The 23490-nt window shown below is 55.6% G+C and overlaps 1 protein-coding gene across 13 annotated transcripts in view; it reads right to left on the bottom strand.

Annotated features, from left to right (window-relative positions):
* Nucleotides 1-23490, bottom strand: part of RALGPS1 (Ral GEF with PH domain and SH3 binding motif 1) — a 255617-nt gene that overhangs the window by 18346 nt on the left and 213781 nt on the right. For 6 of the 13 annotated variants that reach the window (XM_034664532.1, XM_034664533.1, XM_034664535.1 and 3 more), the window contains 3 exons: nucleotides 11528-11654; nucleotides 10145-10302; nucleotides 7535-7586 (listed from right to left, as the gene is read on the bottom strand). In XM_034664532.1, the coding sequence (XP_034520423.1) occupies nucleotides 7535-7586; nucleotides 10145-10302; nucleotides 11528-11654 (337 nt within the window). The other 7 variants (XM_011221139.3, XM_034664539.1, XM_034664542.1 and 4 more) reach the window with 6 other exon arrangements.

Below are 23490 nucleotides of genomic sequence, written 5' to 3'. Positions count from 1 at the left end.
TGATGGAGATGATGGGAAGGATAAGGACGGGATGGTGGTGATGATGGGAATGATAAGGATGGGATGATGGTGATGATGGGGTGATGGGGACGATGACGTGACAGTGATGATGAGGATAATGAGGGTGATAGGGTGGTGGTGGGGATGATGGGTGCTAGGCAATGTGCTAAGCAGTACTTATTTATTTTCTTGTCTAATCACACTGAGATCTTCTGTCCTGAAAATCAGGAATACTGTTAGGCAGGCACTATCTTTTTGTTTTGTTTGTTTTAAGTGGGCTCCACACCCAGCAGGGAACCCACTGTGAGGCTTGAACTCACAACCCTGAGATCGAGACCTGAGCTGAGATCAAGAGCTGGACGTTTAACCGACTGAGCCACCCAGGCACCCCAGGCAGGCACTGTTCTTATCGCCACCTTATAGATGAGGAATCTGAGGCTTGCAGAGGTGGAGTAACTTGCCCAAGGTCACAACACTAGGAAGCGAAGAGTGGGTAGTGCTGTTGAGGCGGAAGCAGCCAGGGTCCTGCCTGGGCCAACAGCATCATGAGAATTCAGACTAGCCAAGGCAGGTCTGAAAGGCATCTTCCCCTCAATAGTTTTCTAGGTACACATTAGGTAGTATCATGGGGATAAAAGTTCATAAAGCCCGAGTCCCCGCTGCTGGTTTAGGAGGTTGGGGAATAGGGAGAAGTCTTGGGTAGTAATTACATTGGGGTCTCAGTAATCCTGTCTTAGCAGAAGTAGGATCCTCCACTCCATTCCTCTATCTCAAGTGCACAGAGCCCCTTGAGGTAGGAGTGTGCCTGTGGAAGGGCCCAGAAAATGCTGTCCATCAACAGTGTCCACCTGCACCAGCAAAACCTTAATGGGAAGCCATTCCATTAGGCCAGAGCTTGGTCCCAGCCACTTCTTGAAGACTGACCTTCATCTGCAGACAGGAAGCTGCCACTCTGAGCTCTGCTGGACCCTGGGACAGCCCTTCCAGCACTACTTGCTGAAGGACTTTTACTGCTTATAAGTCACTCACTCACTCCTCTCTGGGCAATGTCCCTGATCTACTGAGTGGGTCTCTAGGGGCCATATTTGTACTGCTGTTTAGCTGAGTGGATAGAACAACACCTGATCCAAGCCAGGTCAATCAGATTTTCTCTCATGGCAATTAAGAACCAGATGTGAAAGATGGGAAGTCAGGCTCTGTGGCTGGATGAGGGCATAACATGTAAACTTGGAAGATGTGATATGTCCGTCTTCCCCACTGTGAGCTCAGCAGCCTAGAAATCTGGTCTGCAGAGGGGGGAGTGCAGCAGATATATGGGGAGAAGGACTGATTCAAGATGGAAAGAAATCCTGCCCACTGTCTAGGACCTGACTCTGAGGGGTTGTAGGTATTGGACAGAGAGGCTGTGGGCTGAGATCCCTCAGCCACCTGTGACGCCACAGCAGCTAGAGGGCAGGGCCCCGCCCTTGTCTGTCAGGGACCAAGGACAAGGTCAAGCAAAAGGCCCAGGGAACTGCTGTCCACTGTTCTCTCTCAGAGGAGCCTGAGCTCCTGGGTGGAGCCTCATTTTCCAGACTTCAGTGTCGGTTGCTGAACAAGGCAAGAGATGGCATCTTCGAGGGAAACCCGCCTCGGAAGCTTGGCGCACCGTTCAACTGGGCTGCCACAGGAGACAGAGCTGTAGAACGGAGGCACAGAGCAAGATGGAGCTGGGGAGCCAGACCGAGGGGTGGGTGGGTGAGAGATTCCTGGACCTCAGCCACGGGAGTGGGAGGAAGGCAGCGAGACCCTCTGTGAAAGTCACCCTGAAAACAGCCGCTCTCATGTGGAACTTCAGTTAAAGGGACCCCTCACCGCCCAGATTGCCTCCAGAACAGCCCCTCCCTCTCTTGAGATGCTGCGCTTTGGGGCTCGGGAGGTGCCTCTGCACCCTGGCAAACCTGGGCCATCTGCCAGAGTCCCGTGATGGTCTCAGGAAAGGAGACGCGTGTCTTTAAAAGCTCTGATTTGGGGGCAGCAGGCTTGGCAATCTGCGGCCACGACTCTCCTTTCCTGGGATCCCCCTAAGGACGTTGGAAGATCTCACCGGCTAAGAACAAGCAAACCTCACGCGCGGGAAACACTGCATCACCCAACCTCCTCGCCGCCCTAGGGCACTCGCGGGGCCGACGGCCTGAGCAGCCTCCTCGGCGGGTCCTCCCCACAGTTCGGCATCAGCCTGGAGGCCAACCACGGCTGGTGGACACTTGCCTTCGGGGTAGCTCATCCGCCCCATGATGGCTGAACTGCCACTTGGGGATGTTCCTCTTCACCCCACCCAGCCTGAGACCGTGTGTCCCCTGCTTGCTGGCAAGGCGTACCCACTGAGGGAAACTCGTGAGAATGTCAAAGTTCCCAATGGAGCAGCTCCACCTCCGTGCTAAGTACTTTCTGGGAGCATCCTCGCTGTACAGCGGAGGCTCAGAGGTTGAGAGACAGGCCCAAGGTCACTGCGAGCAAGCCGTCCTGACCCCAGGCCCCTCCCAGTGCTGCTGGCAGCATCAGGAAGCCAGACTGTGATCTTTCCATGCAGAGGCACACTAAGGGCTTCGGAGACCAGGACACATCACGGAGTCCACCTCTCCTGCCGTGACTCTGAAGAGCCACACGGAGCATCCCCAGGCCACCCCTCTCATCCTGGCACACGACTCAGGCCTCGCAGCCTCCCCAGATCCCAGGACCCCTCTCGAGGGCCCGCTGCGGTCCTCTTCACCAATGTCCCTGAGCTTCTGCTCAACCATTGCCTCTACCGGAAGCCACCCCTGACCCCACAGTTTGACTCGGGTCACTGCGCTGGACACTCCCATGGAGTGCTGCACAACTTTAAGACCGTCTGTGGACCTGGCATCATCGATTTGTTCCATCTCCCAGCCCGAACATGAGCTGCGACTAGCTCCCGTATCCCTCGCCTCTCTGGGAAGGAAGGAGAAACAGCTCTGCTTCAGAGAGGGTTGTCACACGGCCTCTCCCATGCCCCAAGGACCCCTCTGCCTCCTTGTCTTTGCGCCACCTGTGCTTCCAGCCTGTCTCATGTGAGAGTGCCCTTCCTCACATGTGGCTGATGTCGGACTAGAGAAGATGGATGGCCGAGGGTTTTGTGACAAATCTGTGACATACTTTCATGTGTTACCTCTTGAAAACCAATCAGTAAAGGTTTCTGATTAACTCTTTTTTTTAATGTTATTTTTTTTTCTGGGTGTATAAGAAACATGTACCCATTGTGGCAGATCTGGAGAATATAGGGGGAAAAAACGAAGGAAAGAAATTCATTCAGTGGCCCTAGAACTCAGAGAGAACCGAGATGAGTGACATTACATATTTTTGAACATACATATATGTTCACCTCTATCATCCATTTTGTTCCTATTTTTAAAAACTTCATTTAAAATTATTAACTCTTAGGCTAATATATTTATTCTCACTTTAGTGAGAATCAGGCATAAAAAGAAGCACCTGTCAGCTCTTGCTGATGGGCCTGACTAAAATACTCCCTTCCCTCTTGAATTTCCGAGAAGCCCGAGGTTTGCTCGAGGCTAGCCGAGGGCAGTGTCTACAGTCCTACTTTCCAGTTAATTAAGTACATGTTGAAAATGCCTTTTCAGGGCCACCTGCCTTCTTTCCCTGGGAAAGCACAGTGCGATATGGGGTCCTCCTTCCACTTTGTCCTCAACCCAGGACACTGGGGTGAGAAAGGGGCAGGTTGGGACATGAGGTAGAGTTTTAAGAGAGGAGGGGGCCCACCCTCACCCCCCGCCCCATCCCAGTGACTCTGGCCTCCGGTTATGGAGGGCGCTGACCCAGGACCACCACTCTGTCCTCATTCTGGGCCCTGAAGACAGGGGAGGGTCTTTAGAGCAGCCAACCTACTCCTCCCCGGTCTGGCCACCTCACGGCTAGTCTGTTCCCGCTCCTCGTCCACCCACAGGCCCTGTGGCCTTGCTGAGGCTGAGATGGATGAAGGGACAGCAGGATGACAGCGGCAGCAGGAGGGCCACTTCCCTCCCCCCCCCCGCCCCCGCCCCGAGCCCTCGATGCACAGTCCCTCCAAGCACAGGGTCAGTGGGGCTGCCATCCCTCCGCCAGGCCCACTCCCACAGAGCGCAGCACAAAAGGTCCCGAGGACTCCTGTGGGCTCCATCATGGGCGCCTGTTAAGGCTGGCCACTTGAGGAGAGCACTGGGAGCCACCTGAGCTCTGGCTGCCACTCAAGGACTGCCTTTGGGCCGCCAGGCTGAAATGTCCCTGTGTGTGATCCCAGGGAAGGCAAACTTCCAAGACAAGGCCAAATGACCCCACACTCTGTCAGACAACGGGAACCCTCCTGCCCCTCTGGTCACAGTGGCATAAAGGGTGATTAAGATGTGCCTGCAGACCACTGGAGGGGTGTGTGCTGGTAGCAGGTGTCACTGGCCTGGGACCTCCCTGTCCTTCATGCTGGTAGTATTTGGCTCCATTTCTCTTCCTGGCCTGGGTCAAGCTTGTTACCAGGTCCAAGGGCCTGGGGGACAAGTCAGTTGAAGGTTATGGCCCCTAAGCTTCAGGGCTGTGGGGCAAGGTACTGCCCCTTCCCTAGCCTGGCCTCTGGGGACTGGAGGAGCCAGGACCTCTTCTTCTCTCACACCTCATTCCTCTGGGAGGGGGGGCAGCCCTCTGCTGCACCATTGGCTGTGGCTCTGAGGTCACCGTCTGCCTGCGCAAGTGGAAAGGTAAAGAGACGGCTGTGTTCTTCCAGCATCGGTCAGGACCAGCTGGCGGGGTCTCCAAGAAGGGAAGCTCCGCTTTACTGAAAAGTATTCTGAAAGCTCTTTCAGGGCAGACACTGGCCTCTGGGCCCAGGCGGGGTGGCCCTGGCTTCCAGAGAGAGACAGTCTCCTCCCCTTTGTAGAGCAGGAGCAAAGTGGCCTGGGCGTGAAGGGAGGCCCCAGTGGGGCTGAGCACTGTGTGGGTGAAGGTGGGGCAGGGAGGCCCAGGTGGCACAGTGAATGTGGTCCCTGAGTTGTGTGGGAAAGAGTGGCATTTAACAAAGGTTTTCAAAGACCGGGAGGCAAACCCTCCGCTCCAGCTCTCCTGTGGGCTCTTCAGGAAAGTCTCAAATGCTCACATGCATTTGAGGGAGTGGATTCTTTCTGGTAGACATGGAAAGAGGCTAGTGCAAGATGGAAATGCCGACTGGAGGCCAGGCCATGGGAGCTGGAAGCCAAGGTGCAGCTTGGGTCTCAGAGAGGACTAGAGGGCTCATCCTCGCCCCACGGGCATCTTCCAAAGCAGGTGGCCTCCTGCTCCCCTCCTCGGGTTGGGATCCTAGAGCTAGGCCCCCAGACAATGAGAAGCAGGATGTTCTCCCTGCAGGCTGCTGGAGGCAGGGCTGGGCATCTGCATGGGTGGGCCAGCTGGGAGACAAGCTCTTGCGGGAAGTCCCACCCAAAAAGCACCTACTATGGACATTCCAATGGATAGTAAATCAAATGGCAAATTCTAAGTGGAAGAGAGAAAAGAGGAATGGTGTATCTTACAGGGTTCGCTCCTGATTAAGCACAGCATCCTCTACGGGGGCGGGAACCCTCTCACTGTCTTCCTCCCTGGTGGCTCTGGTCTGGGTCACAGGTGCTCGTCGGGAGCTGTATTTGCTGCCCTCAGAGACTAGTGTGGGGTCTGGCAGGACGCAGTGGCTTAATAAACAGCCACTGATTGAATGAATGAGGGAACGAGGGAATGAATGAACCAGTGAATAAGCTCAGGTCTGGATCCTGAGACCATGCCTGCAAAAGTTTCCCACTCAGTGTCCCCTCACTGGCCTGTGGCCAGGGGACACTGGCTTGCCTATAAGCCCTTTGTCCGGATCTCCCTAGGAGCCCACCCTAGAGCCTGTCCAGTTCTCATGTCCACTGCTGGGCTGGCCCCGGTGCAGGCAGCGGGGCCCGCTGGCCTGAGCAACCCAAGCAAGAACAGAGCAAATATCCCTCCAGGAGTCCTGCAGCAGGGACAGAGGGAGCGGGTTCTAAGGGCTCAGGGCGTTGTTCCTCCCCTTTCCAGCCCTCCACCTGGGCTTTCACAAAGACAGAAAGACTGACCAATCGACATGGGCCAGTCCCTGTAGCTGTCACAGTGGCCCTCTGGATGAGGCCAGGAGCATAGTGGTGAAGAGGTGGGCTCAGCGTCAGGAAGATGTGGATTTGGGTCAGCTCTGCCCGACCAGAGGAATGTGAAGCAGGACAAGTCACTTCACCTCTCCGACCCTTGCTGTCCACAGGTGTAAAATGGGGATACTATGAGTAGCCACTGTGCAGAAGTGCTTCAGGATACGGTGAGGCCAAGACAGTGCCTGGTACACACGGAATGCTCAACGAAGGTCACTTATGACTTATCACTTAACGTCCCTCTGCCCTGTGAGGACTTGCTGGGGGGATTCATCTCCTCTCTGGCCATTTTATGGTTATGGGGACTGATGAGACAGGAGGCTTCAGCACCAGAGGAGAAGTGAGGAGTGGGGGGGAAAGAGAGACGGAGAGAGCAAGTGAGAGCATGTGTGTGTGCACGTCCAAGTGTTAGCTGTGTCTGTGTGTGAGCTGTGTGTGAATGTACACGTGTGTATGTGTACCCACGTATGTGTGCGTACACGAGTGCACGACTGTGCACACATGTGGCATTTCTTGGGAAATGTGTGCACATGCAAGTGGGAGACTGTGTGCATATGTGTGTGCGTGTGTACAGTGTGCGTAACTGGGTGTGCACACGGCCCTGCACGCTGCTGGAGCGGCTACTCCGAAGGGCAGTGCACATCTGCTCTCTGCAGCAGTCTGCCTTCCTTCACACCTCAAGTCGCCAGGATGCCTGTTCACCTTTGGTGGCACCGCAGCTACGGGAGCTCCCCGCTCAGTCTGTCTTCCCAGAACCCACCGGGCGCCTGGCACAAAGAAAGCATCAGCTCGTGGAGCAGATGCAGTGGGTGGATTCCTGAGCAGGAGGCCCCGTTCCGGGGTCAGAAGGCCTCACCACAGGGAGCCAAACCCCGGGCTGTGATCCGCTTCACTGTCACAGTGCCCAGCAGGCTGCATGTCAGCCCAAGGCTTGAGGCCGTGCGGGTGTAACACTCTCAGACCCCACCAGGCGGAGCCACGTGCCCATCTCCACACCAGGCCCAGCTCAGGCTTCCGGTTTCGAGAACCTAAAGTTAGACCAAATCTGCTTGCAGGTCTCCTCGGCAGCTCGGCCTGAGGAAGAGGTGCTGGCCTCAGGCTCCTGGGCTAGCTCTGGACCGGATGATGAGTGGGGCTGCTCAGAGCATGGGGCCGGGACCCCCATCCCACACCCCTCCTGCTCTTCCACCCCCCACTCCGAGTGGGCCCTGCCCCTGGGCTGAGCTGACCCGAGGAGCCACAGAGCAGCCTCCCCAGGCTGGGCCAGTGAGGGGCGGTGGGGGTGGGGGTAGGGCTGGTCCCTGCCCGGAGCCCTGAGCGCCACCCTGGGAGGGAGGCTGAGCTGAGGCCACACTCACCTTTCCAGCCCTGAAGACATCTCTTCACTAAACTCTGAGCTCTCACTACTGCCTGGAAAAGGAACACAGATCAATAAGCGTGGCAGCCTCACAGAAGAGGGGCCAACCCAGAGGAGTCTGTTCTCCTGGGTCAGCAGGCCCAGGCCCCTGAGCTCCGCACAGAAGAGGGGCCAACCCAGAGGAGTCTGTTCTCCTGGGTCAGCAGGCCCAGGCCCCTGAGCTCCGCAGAAGTGCCAGAGAAACAGCTTTCTGACCCTGTGGGCATCCGTGTGACTCGGGGTTTTGCTGCTGCTATTTCTGACTCGCTCTCCTGGGAGGGTCCAAAGAGCTCGCCCCTCCCCCTGCTCCCGGGTAGGTCCTCCATTCCTTTCCCACTGCCCCCCGAAGGCTGCGGCTGCCTGTGCACTGGCCCACCAGGCTCTGCGCCCCTTGGCCTCTGTGGTGGCCTGGCCTGGCCCTACCACTGCCTCCCTCCCGGCCCAAGTGAAACCAGTGCTAGAGCAAGCCTCACCTAGTGAGGACAGAGGCCAAATGAGCCCTTCTACTCCCAAGGGCCAGGACTGCCACAGCAGCTGCCTGGCATGAGACAGAAGCCTTGAGGAAGTGGCCCTTCCAGGCCAGCAGACACAGGAGAGAAGCTCCACCTTCCCCGGTTGCCCTCTGGGGCGGACTGGGACACCTGCCCTCCAAGGCCCGGCTCTGGCCACAAGGACACCTGTCACTGCATGCTGCCAAGTCCTTTCTGCTCCCCCAGACCTTGGAGGTGCCTCCCTTCGGCACTCTGCCGGGGCTGCCTGCTGGCACCAACCCTGGGCAGGGGGAGAGGGGGAGGAAGGAGGTCTCAGGCCCCTCGGGAGTCACCGGGTGGCGAGGGCTCCAAATGGGGCACACGCACACATGGCAGCTTGCTCCCGGGCTCTCAGGTCCATACAGAAAAAACACCTCAGTTTCCCAAGAAGNCTGCCAAGTCCTTTGTGCTCCCCCTCAGACCTTGGAGGTGCCTCCCTTTGGCACTCTGCCGGGGCTGCCTGCTGGCACCAACCCTGGGCAGGGGGAGAGGGGGAGGAAGGAGGTCTCAGGCCCCTCGGGAGTCACCGGGTGGCGAGGGCTCCAAATGGGGCACACGCACACATGGCAGCTTGCTCCCGGGCTCTCAGGTCCATACAGAAAAAACACCTCAGTTTCCCAAGAAGAGGAGCTGAGAACCAAACCGCCTGGTGATCCCCTGTCTGGATACTGGACGGTGTTGTGCCTGACTCCATTTTCTGAGTCAAGGCCTGGGCTCAGGCACAGCTCAGAATGTTTCCTGGATGTAAAACAGCCGTCCTGCTGCTGCCAGCTGAAGGCTCTGGGGCTGGTGTTTCTCAGACTGGTTCCCTGGAACCTCCTCCCCACCCCTACCCCATTCCAGGACACTTCAGGAAAAGGGTTCCATGGCCAGACTGGGAGAACCTGCAGCCTCTACTGCCTGTCTGGAGATCAACAATGCCCATCAGCCTACTCAAGTCTCTGAGAACAGACCTCCTCACCTGGCTCAACCCAGCCTTTCCCGACATACGGAGCCCAGAATTCTCCCCAACATACTGACACCTATGAACCATGGGCTGCACTGTCCTGAGCTACTGTAAACCCGACTGGGTCCAATGAGGATGACTTCGTCCCAGGCCAGGAGGCAGACACAGACCTTGCGTGTCCGAGCCTTTCTGGGGGTGGGAGACAGCTGCCCCTAGTGATACTGCCTCAGAGACCGGCCTTATTTCGCAGGGACGTGGGACCTGGGATTCCCACCCTTCCCCTTCCTCCCACTTCCTTCCGGGGCTCAGGGGACCCCCACCCTGCAGACCTCACCAGATCAAACTCCCGGGCCAGGCAACTGTCTAAGCCACCACCAGCCCTGGGAGGGCTCCCTGTTAAGGGAAGCAGACAGACACACAGACACATAGACTACGGAAGCACAGGCACACTGAACGGGCACAGTCAGTGGACAGTGTACTTGTCTGTTGGTAGTAATGACAGGTGACCTGGGCGCCGCAGGGGGACGGGCCTGGGACCAGAGCGCAACAGTGTCCTCAGCTCTGACTCCAACCTCTCTCCATTCTGGCCTCAGCGATTCGGTTTCTGTTCCTTCCATGGACATAAGTACCATTTCTGGCTGAAGCTCACACATGCAATTTTATCCCTGAAGATCAATTTTTCATCCTAACTCTGGCTTTCCAGTGTGAAGACAAGTACACAGGAAGAACCCGGTGGCCCGCCCAGCTGCTGTCCCCAGGCAGCTTTCCCTACTTGGCTCTGTACCCTGGGGCTCGTGGCCCCCCAGGACAGAAGCCCCATGGGGGCAGCAGCCGGGCTTTGGCAGCTGCCAACCAATGACAGCAGGTCTCAGGCATGCGTCCGGCGGCTCCTTCCACCTGCCTGCCACGCTCGGGGCACTTGGTGAGGCCCTGGAGACCAGGAAGCAGAGGCCTCTGTGGCTCTGGCCACGCCTGTAGGGAGCCGCTTCTGCAGGGGGTGGGGGGCCACCGGGCGCTGCACAGTGACAGAGACAGACACGGAGCACACACCGGACTGTGGCCCGCCCGCTGTCGTGTGCAGGCCGGAGACGCTTACCTAGGGAGAGTCCATTGGTGACGGCAGAGGAGGAGGTGAGGGCGAGGCCCCTGCGGGGGCTGCGGGACTCTAGGACACTGTCGTCCAGCAGGTGCCTCGCTTTCTCCGATGGGAATGTCGCACTTTTACTCTCAACTACACTCAACTGACACATCATACTGGAAAACGGAAAGGAAGAAAGAAGGCGAAGCTCCTTATCTGTGGGTAACAGCGAGTTCACCTGCCCTGGGCTCCTGAGCAGACGGTACAGCTGAAGAACCACGGGACAAGTCCGGGCTCTGCCCTAGCTCATGGCATGACCTTGGGCAAGTCACATTCTCTCTCTGAGCCTCAGTTTCTCCATCTGTCAAATGGGGACTAACGATACTCTCCCTGCATCTCTCAGGATGATGACAAGGCTCAAGTGAGTGGACAGTGCTTGTGGACGATGGAGCAACACGAGGGAAGGGGCAGCATGACCCTGTGGGCAGCTCGCCTGGTTCTGGGGCACACATCCGGTCCAAATCCTTGTTCCAACCTTACTCACCACGCAAGGTACTTCACCCCATTGAACCTCACAGGACTCCTTACAATGTATTTAATATAGCACCTACCTTGGAGGCCTGCAGGGGCTCAGTGACATAACACTTGACAGGCACGTGACAGAGCAAGCCCTACACACTCAGACAGCAACCCTTTCCCTCTCCAGCCTGTGAGTGACTCCAGGGCCAGTGTGAGCTGGCTGAGGCTCGTGTCTTAGTGGTGGAAGGAAGGAAGGAAGGGAGAGAGGGATGGAGGGTAGGGAAGAACAGAAAAGGAGGGACCCAGCTGTTCAAGAGTCTGCGCCCCACACCCCGGGGACACAGGCATGGCTGGCCCGGCCATGATGAGGTCCACACGTGCCCCCCAGCTGTCAGTCCCGTAAGGCCGGGCAAACCAGCGGCAGGTTCACCACCTCTGCAGGCTTTCTGAAACAACTGGCAAGCAGAGACTCTGAGCCCCAACACTGGCAGGTGCCTTGAGACACTCAGTGATGTCCTGGATGACAGTCACAGTGTCCACTGGACTCTGGAGTTTTCCATAAGGAGGCACTAACCGAGCTTGGGTAAACTTTCTGGAATCCCACCATTGATTCCCTGCACTTCCCTGCATGCTTCCCTCCGTTGGCTCCCGAACAAGTGATACCCACCACCGGTTCCCAGGCTGTGCTGTTGCAGCCGCCCTCCCTCCAACTCCTCCTGAGCCCGTGCCGGCCTGAGGAGGGCGCACCAGCCAGGGATACTGAGAGCACTCATCAGATGGATAAGAGAGCCCCCCAGTGGGCAAGCCCATGCCCCATGCTCAGCCCAGTCTGGAGCCCGTGGCGGGTGCAGGGGGGGGAGGGGGGGCTGCTCAGTCACCTACTTGTTTCCCAGGCTGTGGCTCTTCCTGTGTCTCGGGACAGGGGGTGTAGGGAGGCTGCCAGCAACAGATGCATCAGGACAGGTGGGTCGCCGGCTGAACCTTGCTGAGCTGGAGCCAGCGGAGGGGCCTGAGAACAGAGCAGAGAGAGTGACGGTGGGGGCTGGGCTGGGGAGGCTCAGAGGAGGTGGCCCCAGGTCGGGCAAGGCACCAGGCCCAGCGGTCATAAGCAGGGCAAGGTTCACAGCAGCCTCATGGCTTTCTACTCATGAGACGCTGACTCCTCACTGGCAGGATAACAAGCCTCTGACCTGTTAAGATGGCTGGTATCCTGCTATGCACGGTACCCCCTGACCAGGCAGCGCCCCTGGCTAATACGGTGAATGTGCAGATGGAGGTGGGAGGCGGGCATGGGGTTGGCAGCCCGGCCTGGTTTCCCCATGGCGACACTTATCCAGGGCCACCCAGCTGGGTAACCGCATTGAGACTTAACAGTGTATCTTCTGAGTCCGAGTCCAGTGCCTGTGCCCTGTGCCCCTGTAGCCACTTTCTGTTCTCTGCTCACTCAACCAAAGGTGATGGAGGGCTTCTCAGGGGAGGCAGTGGATTTACCGAGGTAGGGCATGGCTAGGGAGCAGAGGTTGAGACCCCAGGCCTATCAGTTACTGCCTGGTGACTGTGGACAGGTTATTTAACTTGATCCCTGAGCCTTGGTTTCCTCGTCCGAAAAGTGGGAATAACTCAGCTGACCTTGCAGGTGGTTGGGAGGTCACGAGGTCACGTACATGGAGTTTCACAGACAGCGCTCCTACTTGTCTGATTTTTTTTTAAAGATTTTTATTTATTTATTCATCAGAGAGAGGGAGTAAGCGCACAAGCGGGGGGAGCAGCAGGCAGGGGGAGAAGCAGGGAGCCCAATGTGGCACCCGATTCCAGGACCCTGGGATCATGAGCCGAGCCGAAGGCAAACTTAACCGACTGAGCCACCCAGGCACCCCTGTTTGATTCTGATAATTATTACCATGTTGTCCCCAGCCCTAGCCATGGGGTCAAGGGGAGGTCATGAGAGCCGGGGGGCTGGGGCCACAAACCGCACTGGGTGCCGAATGCAGAGACTGAGGCAGAATCCTTTGTGTGGCCATGTCCGTGGCTATCGTTTGAGGGGCGTGGTCCCGACCACTATTGTACCCTTTTATTTCTGTGGCTTGGAAGGGAGGTCTTGACGGGAGGGACCCAGATGCTAGTCTAGCCTTAGCTACCCAGGACAGATGCCGGAAGCAGGAGCCGGTGCTTCCGCAAAGGAGCCCGGCCGCTCCCTTCAGAACACATCAAACACACAGCAAGTCCACGGGCTGCCGCCGAGCCACGAGGGGAACGTTCCTGGAGGGCCTGTGACACCCATCCAGATCCTCAGATCCTCCACGAGACGCTGCAGACCCACAAGGGCTCGAAGGGCTCCCTGTCCTCCAGCGTGCCTGGCTCATCCGCATTCTCACGTCTAACAGATGAGCCCTGATCCCAGCCTGTCGCTGCAGAAAGTCTAGCTCCCTTCTGGTTCTCCGCAAGGTTCGGGAGGCAGGGGAAAGCACATCATCTGGGGCGTGGATGTCCCGCTCCCCGCTGTTAGCTTGCCCCTGCCTCCTGTCTACATCCCACAGCACACACACCTCCTTCAGATCCCCCGACCCCACCACCAACCCCTCTGTCCTTAAGCCCCGGGCACAGCTTGTAGACCTCTCCCTTGCAAGCAACGTTACTCTCCACTTCCGTGAGGAAGCTGTGGCTATCGGGTCCCGCCTTGTGACTGCCACCAGTGGCCCCATCCACACGCACCTCCCTGCTGGGCCTGGGACTCAGGACTTGTCCCCTCCTAGTTCTACCTGCTCCATCTCAGAAGTCACGCCATCACCTCCCCTTCTCTCTGTGGCCCCTTCCCCAGCCTATAAACACACCCTCGTCTCCCCTTCTCTGTGAACGAAGGTCCCCTGGCCCGGTCTTCCTCCCGGCCAGTCGCACCTTCAGAGGGCTGTACTCCTTGTAGCTCTGCTTCTGCGCCCACACCCATCTCTAAGTCACTGAAATCTGGTTTCCATACCCAGTGACATTTCCATTGACCTCCTTTTTGTGAAACTAACCAACACCCGCTGTCCTTCGGCATCCGGTGCTGGTGACCAGTCCCTCTCGAAACACTGGACGTCCTGGGTGTCCGTGAGTTCTCACTCTCCTGCCTCTCCCTGTGCCTCTTCATCACCGTCACTCTGTCTCATCCACGAGCTCCTTATCCTCCAACAAGCTCTCACATTGGGTGTTTTCTACACAGGCTTCCCTCTTTGGCTCCTGATTTTGATTTGATTTGAACTCACCAGATATGCTGATGACTCTGAAATGTATACTTTTCTGAACCTGAGACCAATATACCCAGGACACTTGCATCTGAACTTCCCAAAGGTTTCCTAAGTTCAGCTCAGTGAAGGCTGAACCTGGGACCTCCTCCTGTATTTCCAACTCTGGACACTCAGCCACCTGGCCTGGAAGGTGGGGTTGTCTCGGCTTTTCCCGGACTGTGACTTGCCTCTTCTCTTATCTCCTCTTCGCTTGCCACACACAATCACCAAGGCCCCCCAGATTTTGTACATCCCCTCGCACCCATCACTTATGTCACTGCTTGGTCTGAGTCCCCACGTTTTATCTTCTACCTCCAGTCTGAGCCTCTGAAATCCAACCCCTGTACAGCTTTCTGAAAAAATGAGAAGCTGGGCATGCCATTTCCTTGCTTGAAACTGCCAGTGGCATGGTGTTCAAACACCGCCTGACCTGGCCCTTTGAGCTGATCTTAAAATCCTGTTGGAAGAATAAAGCGACGATGTAGCCAAGACGGTTCTTAAATATAGTAGAGGCCTTGCCCTACCAGATATCAGAACAAAACACAAAACAATAGTGATTCACACAGTTTGGTGCTGGGGCAGGGACAGAGAAACAGTTCAGTAAATCAGGAGCGAGAGCCCAGAGCTGCTTCATCATGGTGGTGTCATTACATGTCAGTGGGGAAGGGAGGGTCTTTTCAGTATATGGTGCTAGAACCACTGGGCTCCATGTGGAGAAAGATGAAATTAAGAGTCCTCCCACCTTATATCACACAAGTGGATTCACATCATGAATGTGAAAAGCAAAAATGTGAAACTACTGGGGAAAAAAATAAAGCAATCTTTATGACCTTGGGGGAAGAAACAAAAAAACATAAACCCTAAAGGACAAAAAAATTGAACTTGGCTGGCTCAGTCTGTTAAGCATCTGCCTTCAGTTCAGATCATGATCTCAGGGTCCTGGGATCGAGCCCCACATTGGACTCCCTGCTCAGCGGGAACCTGCTTCTCCCTCTCCCCCACCCCTGCTTGCACGCGCTCTCTCTCAAATATATAAAACCTTAAAAAAATGAACACGTGTGATTGCATTACAATGAAACATTTCTGCACCAAAACAAACAAATAAAAGACAGCAAAAACGTGAAAAGGCAAGTTGTGGTCTGGGAGAAGAGATCTGTCACCCACATCGCCAGCAAAGGATTCATGTTGAGATAAAGAATTTCAAGTATCAGTAAGAGAGAGACAAACCACACAGAGAAAACGGGTAAAGGACACAAATGGGAAATTCACAGAAGAGGAACCCCACATGACCAATCACTACAAGGAAATGTGCTTAAACTTACTGGGATAATGGGAATGCAAATTACATACTAAAAAGGAGAAAAAAAAACCCCACTTTAACCTCATTAGATTATAAAAAATTAATTAGCCTGACAAGATCAAGTGTCAGCTAGGATGTGGGAGGATGGGAATGCTAGTTCAGGGCTCATAGGAGTATCTGGAAAGCAATTAGCAATAGTGAGTAAAGGTGAAGATGTCGTGCCTCTGCGAGGTGATTCCGATTCTAGGAATCAACCCTCAGGAGACTCCCGCCTTTATACACAAGGACACACGTGTACAAGGATGTTCAACGTAGCACTGTGTATAACGGCAAAAAAGCGGAAACAATCTACATGACCCTCAGGAGGGAAATGGATAAATGAGCTGGGGTCTATTCATCCAACAAATCTACGGAGCAGAAAACAGTGAAGAAACTGGATTTGCAGGTATCAATACAGATTAAATCCTGCAAGCAGATGTTGAATGGAAAGTGTAAGGCACAAAAGGGTGTTTACATTGAGGCACGATGCCATTTTTGTAAACATTTTAAAAGAGACAAGAGTATTTGTTTGTACACGAGTATATATTCAGTAAAATGTAAAAGCCTGCACAGGAATGACACAAACTGGTCCTAAGAGAGTAGATGCCTCCACAGGGAAGGAAGGGTGGGGTGAGAGGGACCTTTGCTCTATCTGTAATGTTATTTTACTTAAAAAATATAAAGCAAATATGGCAAAATGTTAATTTGTGTTAAATATGGATGGTGGGCACAATGGGTATTCTCTATGTGTTCAATATTTCATTATTTAAAATGAGAATACTTTAAAAACACATGGTGTCGGGGTGTGCCGGGGCTGTGCTGGCATCTTCCATTTGCCCTCCAGATTTGTCCTGCACCCTTTCCCACCCTGTGCCGTGAACTGGGAGCTGCGCTATGGCTCCTTGTTGGGTCAGGTCTATGGGGAGCCCTGGCCAGAGACTGGGGATGAAGGAGAGAGGCTGCGGTATCATCTCCTCTAGACTTTCCTTTGGGGTCACCCCTGAGAGGCAGCAGTCTCCCCAAGCCCTCTCTACTCTGGTTTTTGTGACCGCTGCCTCCCTGCACTCCTGTTCCAGCCGCGGGGTGCTGCGCTGTCCTTGGGGTTCCTTATACCCTGCCCATGTCTTTATAAATAGCCCCTTTCTGAAGCTCTCCTGCGATCACCCCACTGGGCTGTGCCATCTGTGCCCTGCTGCAGCCCTGCAGTCCCTTCACACTTAACCCACACAACACCCCTCTGAGGTCTGGGTTCTTAGCCTTAACTCACAAATGGGGAGGCAGCAGCTCGAGAGCTTAAGCTTCAAGGTCAGGAGCTGGTTGGCAATGTAATCAGGTTCAAGTCTAGGCATTGTGACTCCATGGACTAGACACCTGGGGCCACCCACCCACCTCCTTCTCCAGGAATTCCCCCTTCCCACCCTTGATGGGTGGGAAGCCAATGTCAGATCAACGTGGCCTTGTTCCTGGCCCTGGATAGGGACAGACAACCCTCCCCAGGACTTTCAGATTCGAGCCTAGAACATGTTTGAGGACACTCACTTTTTGGTGGATGAGAAATAAAGCCCAGACACTGTTGATGCCGTGTCTCCCTGCTTGTGGAAAAGGAAGCTGGTCTTTGGTGAGAGGCCCATAGAGGCAAAGAGCCAGGTGGGAGGGAGTCCTGTTTGGTTCATTCCTGCAGGCGGTGCCTCCTGTCCTTCCCTCCCTGGCTGCTCGGCCCTTCCTGGATCCCATAAGCCAATGGTTCCCTTTTTGGTTGAGGCAGCCAGGGCTCGTTTCTGCTGTTTGCAGCCCAAGGAACCTGACCAGGAGGCCCCACCACACCACACTGCCTCTCGGTAGGCTGCCTGGGTGACCTGGCCTGGTAACTGGAGACAGCGAGGCTGTCTGAGGCTGCAGAAAGTGTCTTGAAAACAGGCTCTTACAGACCAATCCATGATAATGAAGCCAGAGAGGCGGGGCCTCTTCACCAACCAGAGACGGCCAGTGGAAGGCCTTTGAGGGGTTGGTGTAGGTACTGAAATTGTACTTAAGCTGAGTGTCTGTGTGCATTTTCCTGGGAAGGCGTTGCACGTGTCATCAGCTCTAATTGTTAACCAGGGGATGTAGCAGCGGCATTTGGAGAGTGTATGAGAGATGGAGTTACGGGGCGCCTGGGTGGCTCAGCTGTTAAGCGTCTGCCTTCGACTCAGGGCGTGATCCTGGAGTTCTGGGATCGAGCCCCACGTCAGGCTCTTCCGCTGGGAGCCTGCTTCTTCCTCTCCCACTCCTCCTGCTTGTGTTCCCTCTCTCGCTGGCTGTCTCTCTCTCTGTCAAATGAATAAACAAAATCTTAAAAAAAAAAAATTTAAAAGAAAAAAAAAAAAGAAATGGAGTTTCTTGGGCCCATCCTGAAGGTTGTTTTCACTGGCCTCAAGCGAGTCTGGTCATTGGTCTCCAGGTGATTCTCACGCGCACCCCAGTGAAGACATTCTGCTCAAAAGTTGGAACAAAAGCAAGCAAGCTCCTGGAGGAAATGTCTCGTGTGGGTGCTCTAGAGAGGAAAGGGAAGAATGGAAGACATCCTGCTTCGTTTGTGTTTTGCACACATATTGCTCAATAAATGAATCCATGCAGAGGGTGGAATTCGCCTTGTTTATCAGTGGCATGGACGCGGGATTACACTGCCTGAGTCACCCTGGCTCCCACCATGGGTTCAGAAAGTATTTTGTAAAGGTCAACTTGCAGTGCTCCGCCCCCTGCGGTTTGAACTAGAACTCCACTCCTTGTGTTGTCATAGTAATAATAATGGTGAGAATTACGGTTGAGTGTTTGGTGTGGAGACCGGGTACTGTGCTGCTGGGGCGTGCTGCCCTCTATTTGGGGGGGTTCTCCTAGCAGCCCCGGTTCATAGGTGGCAAAGCCAGGGCTTACGCACCTGCCACGTGCCAGACTTCAACCCAGGGGTACACCGCTAACCCGGTGGTGGCAGGGCAGGGGGTGGGGGCAGGTCTAGCAGTTCAAAGGCCAGGCGTTAGTGAAAACCTGAGGCAGAAGAAACAGTGTCACATCTGAGGTGATCTGACAGAAGCAGGTGGCACTTCCTCCGGGAACCGTGCGTTGGGTAAGTCCGACGGCTACTCTGTCGGTGAAGGTGGAGAGGATGAACATCTAGGATGCACCAGCTTCGTGCCAGGCTTGTCCCAACACTTGCACATCCTATTTCATTGACTCGTAGGCAGCTGGTAGTTTTACAGTCGCCATGTTAAAGGGACATCCGAGGCACATCAGGTCCCTCAGCTGGCCGTGTGTGCTGTGCCATGCCCAGAGAGGTGGACTCTCCAAAGCTCTTCTGGTAACCTCCGTGGCTGTCCCACTCACTCCGGCTCTCTCCCTTTCTCACCTGTCTCCTGGTGCTTCCCGCATCCCGGCTCTGATCCGCGTGTTCCGGCTTGCCCACGCCTCCGGACTCGCCCTTGGTTTCTTCCACTCAGCTCCTGATTCTCCCTCCAGGACAAGGCCCAGATCCGCCTCCCTCTTCTTGCTGCTTTGCACGGCCTTGGGAGGCACGCCTGGCCTCAGATGGCCCTCCGCCCGGCTCAGGGGAAGGGTGGGAGGCCCAAGCAGTAGAGGCTGTGATCTGCCTGGGTCCAGTGTCCAAGCTGATGTGCTCTGGGTGCCCTGGGTCTCGGCCACTCCTCCCCCCTGCATTGTTGACCAATAGCCTGGTCTGACACTTAAGCAGAAGAATTTCCATTCAGTTGGGACTTAGGGACGGGGGTGGCTTCTCTGCCAGTAAGTGACGCTCTCTGCTACTGAAAGGCCTCATATTCCTGCCCCACTAAGCCTGGGGTGGCCACCACGTGACAGCACCAGGGACACGTGGCTTCTGGGGCCGTTTCTGAGCTGGGCAGCTGGCAAGTTTGCTTCTCTGTGTCCCCTGGGGCAAGGGCAGGGGTGGGGGCAGTGATAATGAGCTGGGGCTCTGGCCTTGCTTTGCAGAGTGTGGTCCCCGCTGCCCAGCCCGATATGGCACGAACAGCTGGAAAAACTGACCATGTGGCTTGACTATCTCAGAGGATTGCTCTATTTTTCCTCAGCATAATTTTTCCATGAATAATCTTTAAAGCTCTTTAAGTGGCTGTTTCTTTAGCAGTTTTATTGGAACATATGAGAACTGACAGTCTCTGTGGGGAACGAGATATCATGTTGAAAAAAAAATCTGGTTTTCATTACATTTCTCTCAAGAAACCAACAAGCTGCCCAACAGACCACTCATTGATTGGAAGAGAAAAGAGCACAAGGCCTTCTAATAACGGCTTTGCAGTGGGCGGGAGGCAGGATGATGAATGGTCCTAAGAACTCAGGATCCAGAGGCAGACAGATGTGGGCTCCAGTGTTATCTGCCGCGTGCAGGCTGAGTGACCTTGGGCAAGTCACCTGGCACCTCTGAGCCTCATTCTACATCTGCAAAACAGGAACAGTGGCCTGAGCCAGCAGCCTCCCTGCGAAGAGGAAATGACACAGCATCCCTCCCTCCTTCCTGCAGCAAATGTTTCCTGACCCTAAGCCAGCCCTGAGCCAGGTGCTGGCCAGCCACATTGGATCAGAGAGCTGATGTTTTGCTTTCATGGGGTTTACAGTCAAGTGGGGGAGAAAGACAAGTATGCAGATAATTACACCCGGGAGGGACACATGCTTTGATAGGAGGAAAGAAGTAATAGATACGATAAGAGCAATAACTGCACCAATAGGATACACGGTTTGACTGGAAGAAGAGCAGGTATGATAGCAGCAATAACTACACCAACAGTACGACTACCATGACAATAACGACAGTGGTGATGGTAACAGCGGACCTTCTCCGCACATCTACAGGTGCCAGAAACTGTGCTGAAGGCTTTACACAGGTGCAATCACCCTGTGTCCCAGGCATGGTTGTCGTCTCGATGCTACGATGTGGGACCCGAGGTCGGAGGGTTAAGGAGCTTGCCAGGGAAAGCAGCCGGTGGCATCGGCGCTATGAGCAGTACACCTGAGAACACGGGAAGTCAGAGAGGAGCCGGAGGGTCTGACATCCAGGCTGGCCCAAGAGTTCCAGCTGATGCAGGGGCGTACACAGAAGGAGCAGAAGAGCAAAAAGCCCGAGATGGCAGACAACAGAAGCTACTAGAGAAACTGCAGGGAGATCCCTGGCAGAAGAGCTGAGGGCGGAGGCTGTGCGTGTGGTGGTGGTGGTGGTGGGGAGACCAGAGCTGCAGGGCCATGTAGGGAGCCTGGAGTTTAACGGGGGAAGGTGTAGAGATTTTTAGGAGGAGTGGTGATGTGCTCGATTCGTACTCTAGAAAGCTCATTCTGGCTAAAAAAGCACATGGATGGGGCCAAAATGACAGGCCGGGAAGGAGAAATGAGGATGAGAAGTGTCTAGGAGGTGTGGTGGGAGGGGGACTCAGGACAGCCTCGGCGGAGGCTGGTGCCATTCACTTAGGAAGCAGGCTTGGGGGGCTGGTGAGAAGTTCAGATTGGGACTGGTGTCTGGATGCCACTGCGTGCGGTGTTCAGGAGGCAGATGGCCCCGAGGACAGATGCATCCAGACAGGGGTGTGTGGAGCCCCGGGAGAGGGCAAAAGTATTCAGAGTTGTAAACTCAGTGAGGAGAGGGAGGCCTGGGACTGAACCAGCATTTGCGGGACGAGAAGAAGAGACAGGCTAAAAAGGAATTTGTGTAGAATCAGGGTCAACAGAACAAATACTTGAGAAAATCGTCATTTTAGATGCATGAGGAGAATGACCTTGGGCTTCACTTGTAATTCTAATGGAAGGCCTCAGAAGAGACGCACTGTTTTCCTGGCCAGCAGCCCCCTCCTCAGCTGTCACTTCTTCCCCCTCAGAGGCACCTTGTGCAGGCAGCACCCATCTTTGGGGCTGGAACACATAGCAATGGTCTCCTTCCCCAGGGTCCGAGTCTCTAGGGAGAGCAATCTGGAAGGGCCTAGCCTGCCACCTGAGTCGGCTGGCCAGTGCCAGGAGCCAGCGACCTCCTCTGCCCACCCATGGTGACCACAGCAGACAAGCCTGAAACGCTCCAGAAATGGCCTTCTGCTCAACCAGATGCTTCTCTCGGAAGAACGGAGAAATGGAGGCAAGAACTGTTGACCTTCGCCCTTTGCCAGGGGTGAAATTAGCGATGGTAGGGCTTCCACTGAGATGTAGGCCCAGTGCTGCCGGCACACACGTCCTGAGTTCTGAGAGGGCGATGACCTCCGTCCTCAGGGCCAGGCGCTCCAGTCCCTCGCTCTCCAGTGGCTTGCACTTGCCTTCAGGGGCCCATCCACTTGTAACTAAGGAATGAGATGGGATTTCCTGTTGACCAGAGTCTCCCACCAGTACCAGCTCAGGGAGGCGGGGGCTGTCCAGTCCGAGTGCACCAAACAAACAGCCGGGGCCAGGCATGGGCTTCTGGCTACAGAGGGGAGGGCTCTGCAGAGGACGATGGGGAGCCTCATTCCCACGGGTTTCCAGCAGCATCCCCATCCCTACCCTGGGTCGGCACTGCCTGATTGAAGCAGTCTGGCAGCCAGCAGCCGCTTGCAGGCTACTTTCCAAGTCTTGCACACTGGAAATTAATGGGAGGCAGCTGTGGTGAGGGGACTCGGAGTCACAAGACTCGAGTTCCAGTCCAGCCTCTGCCTGGGCTGCCGGGAGCTCGGCATCCAGTCTCCTCGGCCTCCTGAGCCTCTCTGTGTTGGAGAAGGGGAGTGACCATGGCCGGATCTGAGGCTCCAGACAGCGTCACCGGGGCACGTGGCGCACGGGGTGAAGGGGGTGTCTCCTGGCTTCTTTACTGTGTGTGCTTTGAGCCCCGTTCCCAGAGTGGGGCCCTCCCTGGGGCTGCCCTCTGGCACTCAGGGACTTGGGGCCCTGTGCAGAGAAAGCCTTTCAGGCCAGGTTTCATGGGCGAGCCTGGGAGCCGGTCACTGATACATTCACACACATTCTTTGTTTCTCATCCATGCAGCTCTCACGGGTCCTCGCCGTGAGCCAAGATCTGGCTCACACATCATTCAGAATGCCCCGGTTCATTTCTTTTTGAGAAATGGCATCCGATCCCCCTTCAACAGTGGTGAGGCCCAGATGCTTTCTCCCTAGAGTCAGAGCAAGCAAGGCTGGGGAAGCCGCTGGTGCCATGTGTGGAGCTGGGACACAGCGGGGCAGCAGAGTGGGACAGAAGAGGGGTGGTGTCTCTGTTCCTCTGCCTGACCTTGACGGAGCAGGCTACTAAGAAGAGAGATGAGGAGCAGAGCAGATGTGAACTTGCAGAGCGAAGAAGCAGACACTGGCTTCTCGGCTCTCAAGCGCCTCACCTGGGCCCCTTAACCCATTCTGAGAATCTAGAAAAGCTAATGAAGGAGCCTATGGAAGGCGGAGTACCCACCCCCACCCAGAGTGTTCTCTTCTTCTGCTCACTACTCTACAGTGGGGGGGAGGTCTCTACAGGCCACTTAGGGAGCCTGAAGCATGTTCCCAGCAGTTGGGAGACCCAGGGGACTCCTAGTGTCTTACTCAGGCATGGGAGCCCACACAGCCCCAGCCAGAGGACAGTGGTGGCCACACCAGGGTTAGCTGCATTCGTGGGTCTGTCAGGACAAGGAAGGGTGTGGCCTCCCACCGACCACAGTGGCCCCTTGAGAGGAGAGCTGGCATGGAGTTAAGGGCTTGCAGAGATGCAAGCAGCTGGCCGGGGGCACAGACTCTGTGAAGGAGCTGCAGTGGTTCCAGAATGGACTGACACATGCCCCGCTCAAGGAACCTGTGGGATCTCTGAAAAACCCATGAAACTGCTCAGGTTGTCATCCAGGGCAGCGATGACTGCATAGACACTGTACTTCCTATTACTGTACTGCATAGACACAAAGGGCAATGGGGCAGAGCCCAGGGTGCTCTAGGACCCTCAAGTGCCTCCTGCTTGTTCCACGCACGGGATAAGGGCAACCAGTCCAGACCCCCGGGCTTAGCAGCTGGCTCTGCTCCTTCCTCCATACGAGAGATGAGGGGGCCAGCGCCGCAGTACCTTCCCCTACAGAACACAGCTATCAGCCCTCACCTCACAGGGTAGGTGTGAGGGTCCTGAGTGAACACACAGGAAGCACTTACGACAGCGCCTGGCATCGAGTACGAGCTCAATGCCTGCTGGTGGCTGCCACCCCTGCCACCTCCACCACCACCACCATCTCTGAGCCTCTGTTTCCCTACTCGGAACCAGC

The sequence above is a fragment of the Ailuropoda melanoleuca genome, chromosome 7 (genome assembly GCF_002007445.2).
Source record: "Ailuropoda melanoleuca isolate Jingjing chromosome 7, ASM200744v2, whole genome shotgun sequence".
NCBI classification, from domain to species: domain Eukaryota; kingdom Metazoa; phylum Chordata; class Mammalia; order Carnivora; family Ursidae; genus Ailuropoda; species Ailuropoda melanoleuca.
This window is presented reverse-complemented; position numbering and strand designations above follow the sequence as displayed.